General features: G+C 45.3%; 1 protein-coding gene across 6 annotated transcripts in view; it reads left to right on the top strand.

Moving 5' to 3' along the window:
* SUSD1 (sushi domain containing 1) overlaps positions 1-13057 on the top strand; it is a 150959-nt gene that overhangs the window by 118811 nt on the left and 19091 nt on the right. For all 6 annotated transcript variants that reach the window (XM_039475228.2, XM_074395177.1, XM_074395175.1 and 3 more), the window contains 2 exons: positions 5853-5949; positions 10090-10348. In XM_039475228.2, the coding sequence (XP_039331162.2) occupies positions 5853-5949; positions 10090-10348 (356 nt within the window). The remainder of the gene's footprint in view (positions 1-5852; positions 5950-10089; positions 10349-13057) is intronic.

The following is a 13057-nucleotide window of genomic DNA, read 5'->3' as shown; positions in this document are numbered from 1 at the left end:
CTGCAGATGTCTATTTCTGTGTTTGGTAGGCTCACCTCCCTGCCTTCAGTCAGGTGTTCCTCCTCACATCCCACAGCACCCTGTGTATAACTCCATTACAGCTCTGAGCACTACCTTTACAAAACCATCTCCACTGTCAGACTCCAAGCTCCTGGAAAACAGAAACCATGTCTTCCATGCTTGTCTCCCCCAGCCTAGCACAGAGCCTGGGGCAGAGGTAGCTAGTGGGTGTTTGTTGAAAGCAGATATATGAATAATCTATATGGGTAGAGCTTTAAAAACCATCGAGGTCCAGGCACGTCTAAGTTTTTATTTATTATAACTTGAGATTGATGGTTTTGACGCCAAAGCTATTTTCTAATCTGGTAAATACAGTCTTGAGAATCTATTTTGGCCTCAGAGTACTTCATTTCACAGTGGCAAGATTTGGGGCTAGGGTGGTGGGTGGTGGGGAGGCATTTACACATATTTTTCTTTTTCTTTTTTTTTTTTTTTTTTGAGACGGAGTTTCGCTCTTGTTACCCAGGCTGGAGTGCAATGGCACCATCTCGGCTCACCGCAACCTCCGCCTCCTGGGTTCAGGCAATTCTCCTGCCTCAGCCTCCTGAGTAGCTGGGATTACAGGCACGTGCCACCATGCCCAGCTAATTTTTTGTATTTTTAGTAGAGATGGGGTTTCACCATGTTGACCAGGATGGTCTCGATCTCTCGACCTCGTGATCCACCCGCCTCGGCCTCCCAAAGTGCTGGGATTACAGGCTTGAGCCACCGCGCCCGGCCGCATTTACACATATTTTTAAAATCTCTTTCTCTTTCCCTCCATCATGCCCTTCCTCCCTTGTCCCACTGAGCTGATGCAGTGATAGACTTTGAAGCCGAAATGGTTTAGTCCAGAGTCTGAAGGAAGTCCTTAAGGCAGTTCTTCCTGCTGTCCTCCCTGTCTCCACCACCCAGGGGGTTTAGGATGGGCCTGGAATTCACAGCAGTTCTTCTCACACAAATGCATAAGGACTGTTTCCCTATCCTGTCCGCTCGGCCTAGCACCAGAGTTCCCACCAGTACACAGCTGAGGGCTCTGCCCTTCCACAGAATACCAGGGCACTGGATGCATTCTATAGCCAGGGCTCTGTTGGTTGCCAGTAACAGAAACCCAACTCCAACCAGCTTAAGCATGTGGAATTTGTGGGACAGCAGAACTGGGAAGGCCAGGGAGGGATCTCGCTTGGAGCATGGCAAGCTCCAGCCGCACGTGGTGTCACCACAGCCCTGTTGCGCATCCAGCCATGAGTCCCTCTTTCTGCCAAACTTTTCCAGGCAGACCTGGGAGGATGGACATTGTACTGTTGGCCTACCTGATACTTACAGCTACAATCTAAAAAGAAGAATAAAACCCTCCAATCTCCTAGGCTGGGCAGGGTGGCTCATGCCTGTAATCCCAGCACTTTGGGAGGCTGATGCAGGCAGATCACCTGAGGTAGGAGTCTGAGACCAGCCTGGGCAACATGGTGAAACCCCGTCTCTTCTAAAAATACAAAAATTAGCTGGGCATGGAGGCTCATGCCTGTAGTCCCAGCTACTCAGGAGGTTAAGGCAGGAGAATCGCTTGAACCCAGGAGGCGGAGGTTGCAGTGAGCCAAGATGGTGCCACTGCACTGCAGCCTGGCCGACAAGCAAGACTCCATCTCAAAAAAAAAAAAAACAAAAAACACAAATAAACAGTAAAAAAAACCCAAGCCTCCAATCTCCTAAAGTTAAACAGATCGCTCTTTTTGACCCATCTTCTGACTGGGGAATGGCAATCCCATGATCACTGGGCCCTGGGCCAGTGGGGATTTGGAGTCCTGGGAATGCTGGCCCCATGAGAACCATATGGGAAGGGGAAGGGCTGCTCTCCGCAGAAAAAGGGATGCTGAGCACATACATATAACACATACATATAACACATGTAACATATGAAAAGACAGCATATACGGACTCGGAGAATCTCAGGCACAGGGTATCTCATCTTTGAGAGTTTTGCAATTACAGGGTTGCAACTTTCCTTGGTCTCTTCCAGGTTTATTTTCTTGCAAGCACATTCTGCAGAATGCTTTCCAGCCCTGACTTAGGGACACTGCCTTTTGCCTGGCTTCTGCTGCTGCTCCCTGTCCTGTAGGGAACCCTCTTTCTGTATTACATGTCACAGTCCCCTGAATTACATTTCCTGTGTGCTCAAGCTGGGAAAGAGCTAAACCTGTCCCTATGGCCTCCCCCTGGGGTCCTTTCTTTTTGACTCATTCCTTCCCTTTGAACATCGCTAATTGAGAGATCCCTGGTGTTTGACACTCCCAGGACCCGCAAGCTCTGTTCTTTACCGTCTCAGGCTGGGGATGGCACAGAGGTCTCTCATTCCTCAGGGATTTGTAATTCCAGGTTTCTACTTCTAGGTCATGGTTTAATCTCAGGCAAAGTGAACACAAATATTGTCAGAGCCCGGCAAGCAAAGGAGACTTTGGAGTCCAATTACCCTGAGTGTTACGCTTGGCTCGGCCAGCCGTCTTCTAGTGGTGTGACTCAACTGGCCAGAGCCTTGATTTCCTTCCTCACTGATAAGATAGAGATGATTGTCACGCAGAGCTGCTGTGAGGATTTGACGAAAGAGCAGAGGCAAAGTTCCTAGCATAGAATTGGCAGCTAGTAGCTCAAGTGATATTAGACAGATGCCAACAGGTGCTGAGGGTTGCTGTGTTCCAGGCACTGTTTTATTATCTTTACTTGTGTTGATTCATTAACTATGATGGTTAATCATTATTAATTGACTTACTAATTCCCTCAACAGACCTATGAGGTGGAGATTATTTTTACCCCTATTTAACAGATGAGGCTGCTGGAAGTGTAAGTGGTAAAACCAGGATAGCAATGCCGGTCTCGTGTTCCTACCCACGTAGGACATCATGGGGATTAACTACAGTTTAACTACGGTCTAGCTTCTCTGATATGAAGCACATTGGGTAGACCTCAAACTCTGCAGTAATTGTGGCAAATGGATCATTTTCTTGGAGTTGATGTGTTTATAAAATCTTTGGGGATTCAGTGTTTTTATTTTTGTTTTTTGAGACGGAGTTTCACTTTTTCACCCAGGCTGGAGTACAGTGGCACGATCTTGGCTCACTGCAGCTTCCTCCTCCCAGCTTCAAGCGATTCTCCTGCCTCAGACTCCTGAGTAGCTGGGATTACAGGTGTGTGCCACCGCACCTGGATAATTTTTATATTTTTTAGTAGAGACGGAGTTTCACCACGTTGGCCAGGCTAGGCTTGAACTCCTGACCTCAAGTGATATGCCTGCCTCTGCCTCCCTGTTGGGATTACAGGTGTGAGCCACTGCCCCTGGCCAGTGTTTTTAAAGTAGAGTTTATTAGTTCACGAAAAGGTGATGAAAATTTGCTGGATCAATTGGTAGAACCAAATGTTCAAGATACCCCAAGGTGAATGAGAGAGGTGTGTAGCAGAGCATGAGTTCAAATGCTGGCTGTACTACTTGTGTCCTTGGACAAGTAACAATCTCTTCATGTATCGATTTCCTTATCCATAAAATGAGTTTTTCTAAGGTAAAAGCTGTACTTGTTCTACCTCTGGGGAAATTGAAGAAGATATACAAGAGTAAGAGAGGGATCAAAGTAAACAGTTTTATTGCTGGTAAAACTGGTTTGGGTCTGAGGCTTCTTTTTTTTTTTTTTTTTTTTGAGACAGAGTCTCTGTCACCCAGGCTGGAGTGCAGTGGTGTGATCCCAGCTCAGTGCAACCTCTGCCTCCTGGGTCCAAGTGATTCTCCTGCCTCAGCTTCCCAAGTAGCTGGGACTTCAGGCGCAGGCCACCACACCTAGCTAATTTTTGCATTTTTACTAGAGACAGGGTTTCACCATGTTGGCCAGGCTGATCTCAAACTCCTGGCTTCAGGTCTGCCTGCCTTGGCCTCCCAAAGTGCTGGGATTACAGGCATGATCCACCACGCCCAGACAAAATGAAGCTTCTGGAACTTCCTCCCATACCTACACTTTTTGCCCCACCTACGGGGAAGGTGAAGCTATAGAGTAGTGGTATCCAACCTTATTGGCACCAGGGACTGGTTTCTCTAGAGACTATTTTTCCATGGGCCAGGGTGGGTTGGGGGATGGTTTCAGGATAAAATCTGTTCTACCTCAGATCATCACGCGTTAGATTCTCATAAGGAGTGTGCAACCTAGGTCCTTCCCACGCGCAGTTCACAGTAAGATTCGTGCTCTTATGAGAATCTAATGCTGCTGCTGATCTGATGGAGGTGGAGCTCAGGCGGGGATGCCCACCCATCCACTGCTCACCTCCTGCTGTGTGGCCTGGTTCCGGTCCACCATCTGGGAATTGGGAACCCCAGCTATAGGGCAAATGTGGACCAGGCTTCAGGCTTACTTTGAGTCAGGTTTGCTTAGAGAGGGACAGTGGGACTAGGAGGTGGGAAATCACCTGTCCTGCATCCAGGTAACCCCCATCCCACAAAAAAAAAAAAAAAAGAAAAAGAAAAAGAAATAAAAAGGATGAGCCAGGTGGGAACTAGCTGTTTCACAAATCACAGAGAGAAAGGGCCAGGTAGAAGCTCTTTTCCTCATACTTTGGAGAGGGAAAAAGTTCCTACCTTGCATGGGCTAAGGTAGAAACCCCTAGAGAAGGAGCAAACAATTGCTTTTATAAACACCATCCACTTGGTAGCCCTGTTGAGCTGAAGTAAGTTGAGGCATATAGAGAACACACCTAGTGTGAATGGTTAGTGCCCAGTGTGTCTAGCTTAGCATGTTCCCCACAAGGCAGAATGGTAGCACGTTTACACCATGAATGGAACCACCAGTGAGGTGCGAGAGCACTGGAGTCAGCCAGTCAGTATATTTTCCTCCTGATGGAAAACCTATTTGGGAAATCTTATTGCTGGGCATGGGAAATAAGGACAGAGAGCTCTGTGATTAGAAAGGATATAGAAGTCTGATGTGGTCCGGGCGTGGTGGCTCAAGCCTGTAATCCCAGCACTTTGGGAGGCCGAGGTGGGTGGATCACGAGGTCGAGAGATCGAGACCATCCTGGTCAACATGGTGAAACCCCGTCTCTACTAAAAATACAAAAAATTAGCTGGGCATGGTGGCATGTGCCTGTAATCCCAGCTACTCAGGAGGCTGAGGCAGGAGAACTGCCTGAACCCAGGAGGCGGAGGTTGTGGTGAGCTGAGATCGGGCCATTGCACTCCAGCCTGGGTAACGAGAGTGAAACTCCGTCTCAAAAAAAAAAAAAAAAAAAAAAAAAAAAAAAAGAAGTCTGATGTGGTGTGTCTTCCCTACCAAGTGGGAATCAACCCACCAAGCAAACTGTAATGCCCACCACATCCATCCTCTGCCTGTGCTATGGCATACTCATCATTTCTTTTTATTGTGGCAAAACACATAACATAGCACGTGCCATTTTAACCATCTTGAAGCACATGGTTACTTGCCATGTTATGCAGCCATCACCACTGTGTATTTCAATTTTTTTCATCACCCCAGGTAGAACCTCTGTGACTGTTAAGCAATACGCTCCCATTCCCATTGCCCCCTCCAACCCCAGCAACCTCTTCTGTCTCTGTGAATTTGCCTGTGTTAGGTTTTTCATCTAAGTAGAAGGATACAGAATCTGTCCTTTTGTGCCTGGTGTATTTCACCTAGCATGTTTATCCATGTTGTGGCATGTACAGGCCATGCTCCTGGCTTCTGAAATGAAAACTTCTCTTTTAGTAGCCCTCACGAGGACTACTGTTGTCCTGCGTTTTACTTCTTCTGATCATATCCCTTTTCTTCTTTTCAACATGTTTTCAGAGCCTCCCCTTCCAGAAGTAGAATTTTTTACGGTGCACGGAGGACCTCTGCCACCCCTCAGACTGAGGAAAGCCAGGGAGAAAAATGGACCAATCAGGTCAGTAGCTGTCCTTTCTCCATGGTTGCCCAGTGATCCCCGGAGAGTGTTTTGGAAACTTTGATTTCGGTGAGGAGAAGACTTCTGTGTTGGTGGCTGCACTCGAGTTGTTAGAACAATGCAGTTGGGGCCTGTTTTGTTTCCTTGGGTACAGACTGGCCTTTAATCCCAACCAGCATCCTTTCTAATGCGTAGAGAGACTTCTAAAGGACCATATACTAGCATTTGGGCAGTTTTTAGCTCAAGAAATTAAATCCATTCCTTTGGTTTCTGGGCAAGCATTCGTTGCATGCTTAGAACATGTCAGGATTGTTCTTTGCACTCATGTCTCATAGTGCATCCTTTATCACTGGCAGGTCAGGGGCATTGTTTCATTTCCCAAAGACAGAATATGTTGCCCTTTATGTAAGGCGGATCTTGGGGATTGTGCAGTGATTTCTGAAAAGATCATTTAGATAAATCTTTTTGTCTTTTCATGTATTGAGTTATGGGCAAGACACTGCATAATAACTGACTGCTTCTGGGATTCCAGATGGCATTAGGATGGAATTACTTTACCTTTGTTGGAGGACTACACTGTGTTCAGTTAAGCGTTTTATTTGCAAAGGTCATGGCAGGATTAGGAAAGTAGCATCAGTCCCTTTTTTAGAGAGGAAGGCTGAGGTTGGCTTGGACAGACGAACTTGCTCACGGTACCCGATCAAGTAGCTGACAATGTACATGACCTGTCCAACACTGCCTTTGTCTCTCCTGACCCTTCAGTAAAATCAAGGTTAAAAAAAAAGAAATGTGGGCTGGGCGCAGTGGTTCATACCTGTAATCCCAGCACTTTGGAAGGCTTAGGCGGGCAGATAATGAGGTGAGGAGTTCAAGACCAGCCCGGCCAATATGGTGAAACCCCATTCTACTACAAATACAAAAATTAGCTGGGTGTGGTAGCGGGTGCCTGTAATCCCAGCTACCCAGGAGGTTGAGACAGGAGAATTGCTTGAACCTGGGAGGTGGAGGTTGCAGTGAGCCGAGATCATGCCACTGCACTCTAGCCTGGGTGACAAGAAGACTCCATCTCCAAAAAAAAAAAAAAAAACCAGTGAGGTATTATAAAATTACAAAAAATGAAATCTGGCAATATTATCTATATATCCATTTACAATAAAACTTAGGGTTTTCCTGCTTTTATATTCGTTTAAATTCAGTAAATGTGCAAAGATCTTTCCAGGAATGGACATTGTATAAATTGTTCTAATTGTCCACCATTTACCAGAAGGCGTTGTAATTCTGTCATTATAAAGAGAACAGAAGTTGTGATGTCACTTCCTGAGAGCATTTGCAAGAGCAAATGTGATAGTTAAGTTAAATAATTACATAACGTGAAAAAGAGAAGCCCAATGACTGTTTCCCCTTGTGGCTGTATGCCGGCCAGCGCCTCCAAAACAGGAAATGGAGATCTGTGAGTCATTCAAGGGAGTGAAGTGGTGAAAAGGAGGAGAAAAGTCCTTCGAGAACAGTCATGTTCCAAACAGCCACAGCTGTATCTCTAACGTCACATGGCTCATTATCAGCAGTCAGGATGCCTTCCTCAGCCTGACTACCTGGTTTGCGCTGTGGGGGCAGCAGCTTTGCCAGTGTGTGAGACAGACCTGAGTGTGATTTGTGCACGGTTTGGGGACAGCGTCGTGAGGTACATAATGGAGCAATGTGTTTGGGACCGAGTCTCTCTCCTGAGCTTGATGATGTTGGGCAGAGGATGCAGCCTGTTGCTGGGCTCCCTTAATGCTTGTATCTCCCATGCTTGCCAGATTATAGGAATCACCTGGGAGCTTTATCAACGATGCAAATTCCCAGACTCTGCTCCTAGAGATTTTGCTTCAGTAGGTCTGGGATGAGGTCTGGGAATTTGTATAATAATCAAGCAACACAGGTGATTATAATCAGGCTAATTGTCAATGCTGCCTCTAGTGAGCAACGTGCAGAACCAAATGGGAACAGGCGAGCCTTGACCTTGCCCTTGACCACCACCACCTACACAGAAAGATGAGAGAGATTTGAAGATGTACTATGGACAGCATGGAGCTGCTGCAACTTTTACTTTTGCCTGCGACTATGACTTAGGGATGTCTTGAAGTCTCAGGGAAAGTTCGTTGTTACAAGTGTTCCCCAGAGGCAGTGGATGCTTAATGCACTGTTTGCTAGTAGTGACCACTTATTGCCCTGCAGGTTTTACTTTGTCTCTTGTAGAAAGCCCTTGGCTGGAAGTGAACCAAGACTTTATGAAAATCAGGACCCTCAGTTAGGCATGGTGGCTCACGCCTTTAGTAATCTCAGCACTTTGGGAGGCAGAGGCGGGCGGATCACCTGAGGCCAGGAGCTCAAGACCAGCCTGGCCAACATGGTGAAACCCCATCTCTATTAAAAATACAAAAAAACTAGCCAGGCATGGTGGCAGGTGCCTGTAATCCTAGCTACTCAGGAGGCTGAGGCGGGGAAATTGCTTGAACCTGGGAGGTGAAGTTTGCAGTGAGCCGAGATCACACCACTGCACTACAGCCTGGGTGACAGAGCAAGACTCCCTCTCAAAAAAAAAAAAAAAAAAAAAGAAAAGAAAGAAAGAAAGAAAATCAGGGTCCTGAGGACACCTAGGATGTTTGGGAACCTGGTGGGGGGAGACTTTCCATATTCAACACCCAATCTTCTAGTGATTCTTAGGCTCAAAGGAAGCAGGAGATAGGGCATTAGGCGTGTGAAGCAGGAAGTGCAAAGTTACTGGTAAAATAGAATTACGTGGCCTAATGAGTTTTGGAAACTACCCTAATCATATTTCACGATGATGTAGGCTTTTCCTCTTTTCTGAAATTTCAACTTAAGAAGCATTAATTGTTGGTAGTGGGGGTTACCAAAAAACTGTCCAAGGAGTTGTAAGAATACAAGAGTTAGTCATTCATATCCCTGCTATCAGGCCTGATAGAGACAAGCAGATGTTCAAACACGATACTGCAGGCAGGAGCTAAGTACCGAATAGATGCAAATAGAAAGGAAGCGTGATCCATTCTCAGTGCATTTTTATTCTCACACTTCCTTTCACTGCCAGGCTTTCTATTTGATGGGATAAATAGCGAAACACATAACAAAAATGGTACCTGTTAGTGCATTTTTCTGTCCACAATTGGAAACAATTTTTGCAGTGCAGACATGACACGTTACTCTTCTGGCTGTTTCAGGGTGTTGTCAGGCGAGATTAACTAACTAATGGTGACTTTGCACTCTTGGTGTCTCCTTTATTTCACATGAGCTTTGGTATCAGCCCATGAACTGTGGGGAATGTCAATCACATGAGCTCTGTTTCAGGTCACAACATGATTGTCTGCAGCCTTTTTTCCAGACTTAGTACATTCACTGTGCTAGGCATTTGGTCTCCATGTGACCACTAAACCCTTTCCACAGTTGGGCTTTATTTGCGCACGTGAAAATCACTGATTAGGTCAACTTTATGACACAGACACACACAGGGCAGTGATACGTGCAACAACTCATCCCAGCTAAAGAGGATGTATTTGGCATCCCTCTGCAGCCAGAACTTGGAGAGGTCCCTTGCCCTGTGTCATCTGGCATTAACCCTTTAGGTTCAAATTGGAATTCCATGATGGTTGGAGCTATCAGACTGTAAATCCCACATGGGTCAGGACTTTTTCTTGTCTAATGTCATGTCTCCAGTGCCTAGAAAGAGGCTTACCTTAACAGGGCGCGGTGGCTCACGTCTGTAATCCCAGCACTTTGGCAGGCCGAGGCAGGAGGATCATGAAGTCAGGAGATCGAGACTATCCTGGCCAACACGGTGAAACCCTGTCTCTACTAAAAATACAAAAATTAGCTGGGTGTGGTGGCGTGCTCCTGTAATCCCAGCTACTCAGGAGTCTGAGGCAGGAGAATCACTTGAACCCAGGAGGTGGAGGTTGCAGTGAGCCAGGACTGTGCTACTGCACTCTAGCCTGGTGACAGAGTAAGACTCTGTCTCAAAACGAAACAAAACAAAACAAAACAAGAAGAAAGAGGCTTATCTCATAGCAGCTGCTCAATAAATATGAATGAATGAATGAATTCCCCATGCAAGGGTCTGATGGACACTTCTCTTTTTTCTTCCAGTTCATATCAGGTGTTAGTGCTTCCCCTGGCCCTCCAAAGTGCATTTTCTTGTGATTCTGAAGGCGCTTCCTCCTTCTTCAGCAACACCTCTGATGCTGATGGATACGTGGCTGCAGAACTACTGGCCAAAGATGTTCCAGATGATGCCATGGAGATACCTATAGGAGACAGGCTGTACTATGGGCAATATTATAATGCACCCTTGAAAACAGGGAAAGATTACTGCATTATATTACGAATCACAAGTGAATGGAATAAGGTATCTTTCCTTCCAAGTGCTGTGAACTCCGTATTTTCTTCTTTGCATGAAATTTAAATGTTTGAACATTTGTTTTCCCAGTATTTGCGAGGGACACTGCGTGTCACAATCATACAATGTTTGTGAATACTTTGCCTTTATGAAGGATGGACAGGTGAAACCCTTACAGATGATAGGGATTCTAAATCTCCTGGGGGACCTTGCTGAATCAGCATTGGGACTGATTTTTGTTTTTGCTCTTAAGCTTTACAGATGCCCTCATTCTATTGCACTGCTGAAGTCTAAGTTGGAAAAAAACATCTAGATTCTCTGTTAACTTCCTTGTGCCCCTGCGAGGCTGCTGCCTCTCTCATTCTCCTGGGAAGCAGAAGATTAAGCACAGCACTGCCCTGTTTTCCGCTTACATCCCTTCTGCGGCTAGGGCTTAGGTCCCGCTTTCCCCCCCTCAGTCCTTAGAAAGGCTGGTGTTCTTCCAGCAGTGGTTCTTTCCTGAGACATGGAACTCAATATTCATTAGATAATTAGTAAATATCATGGAGCTGCATTTGTCCGTCAGGGATGGAAGATCTGGAAGAACCACTGTGATGGTTGACCTAGGAGAACCCTAAGCTTGTCATTTCATGTGGGTTGGTAATGAAAACTGGAAAGATTATATTAATACTAATACAAACATCTCTTGATTGATGAATTGGAGATAAAAGTATGTTGTCATCTTGTGTGTAAAGTTCATCACATATTTAAAACTGAGACACTCTATTAAATTCTGTGTAGGATGCAAATGTAATGTGTCATAAACACGCTTGCTATGAAACCAACAGTTACTTGTGAGACTGTCCAAGTAGCAAAGATGTCTAGTAGTGCTTTGTAACAATATGTAGGAATAAAGAAAGGAAAGTTAAAGCCCAGAATATATTCCCCTGAACTTACTAAAAAGGTGTTTACAACTTAGACAAGGTCTTTTTGTTAGAAAATTACTTGGGGTTCCTGACTTGGAGTTTTTAGCCACAGATGAAACACTGGCACTACAGCATGAGTAAAATTTAGAGATGGTTCAGAAAGCCACTGTCCTAGATTAAGACTTTCATTGGGGAGGGCATATTAGTCAGCTTGGGCTGCTATAGTGAAATATGATAGACTAGGTGGCTTAGGCAACAGACATTTATTTCTCACAGTCTGTGCTGGGAAACCTAGGATCAAGGTGCCAGCTGATTCATCTCCCCAGGGAGGATTCTCTTCCTGGCTTGTGGACAGCCCACCTTCTTATAGTGTCCTCACATGGTGGGGGTTGTGGGGGTGGAATGGGGTGGGGAGAGCTCTGATTGCTCTTCCTCTATTTATTAGGACACTTAACCCATCGCAACGGCTCCACGCCTATAACCTCTTCTGAATCTCTCTCTCTCCCAAAGATTCTACCTCCAAATATCATTGTAGGTTAGGGCTTCAACACGTGAATTTGGGGCAGGGTTGGGTGGTGAGCAGGGGCACAGACATTTGGTTCATAATAGAGGGAATGAAGTTGGAGGTTAAGACAAGAATTGTGGCTTATTAGCCAGGCACAGTGGTGTGTGCCCGTAGTCACAGCTACTTGGGAGGCTGAGGCAGGAGGATTGCTTGAGCCTGGGAGACGGAAGTTGCACTGAGCTGAGATTATGCCATTGTACTCCAGCCTGGGCAACAGAGTGAGACCCTGCCTCTCTCTCCTCTCTCTCTCTCTCTCTCTCTCTCTCTCTCTCTCTCTCACACACACACACACACACACACACAAATTCTGGTTGACAGGAAACTTTCCTGTGATGTCCTTGATACTCTTTTTCATGTAGCTGAACAAAAGAATATGTGCTTATTCTTTAGGATGTTAAGAAAGATGAAAGGGCTTTGAAAAAATTTATATTTGAATCTACATATTTGAATTGCAATGACTTTCCCATGGGTTTCAACTATATTTGTGTGATAATTACAATAAAATCAATAGTGATTTAATTTGAATTTTTAATTGTGGTAAAATATATACAATATAAAATTGTCTTAACCATTTTAAAGTATACAGTACATTTTAAAGGGCACTGTCTTAACCATTTTAGTGTACAGTTCAGTGGCATTAAGTGCATTCTCACTGTTGAGCAAACAATTTCCAAAACTCTTTTTATCTTGCAAAACAAACTTTATACTCATTAAATGACTCCCCATTCCTTCCTTCCCACAGCCCTTGGCAACCATCATTCTGCTTTCTGTCTTATTTTATTTATTTATTTATTTTTGAGATAGAGTCTTACTCTGTTGCCCAGGCTGGAGTGCAGTTGGCATGATCATAGCTCACTGCAGCCTCAACCTCCCTGGCTCAAACGAATATTCATGCTTCAGCCGCCTGAGTTAACTGGGACCACAGGTGCGCACCATCATGCCTGGCGAATTTTTACCTTTTATTTCTTGTGGAGATGGAATCTCTCCATGTTGCCTAGGCTAGTTCCAAACTCCTAGGCTCAAGTGATTTTCCCACCTTGACTCCCAAAGTGTTGGGATTGCAGACATGAGCCACCATGCCCGGCCCTACTTTCCGTCTTTATGAATTTGACTACTCTAGGTACCTCATATAAGGATCATTCAGTATTTTCTTTTTCTGATTGGCTGATGTCATTTAGCCTAAAGTCCTCTAGGTGCACTCATATGGTAGCATGTGTCAGAATTTCCTTCCTTTTTTAGACTGGATGA

This window comes from Saimiri boliviensis, chromosome 2 (assembly GCF_048565385.1).
Source record: "Saimiri boliviensis isolate mSaiBol1 chromosome 2, mSaiBol1.pri, whole genome shotgun sequence".
In the NCBI taxonomy this organism is placed as follows: domain Eukaryota; kingdom Metazoa; phylum Chordata; class Mammalia; order Primates; family Cebidae; genus Saimiri; species Saimiri boliviensis.
This window is presented reverse-complemented; position numbering and strand designations above follow the sequence as displayed.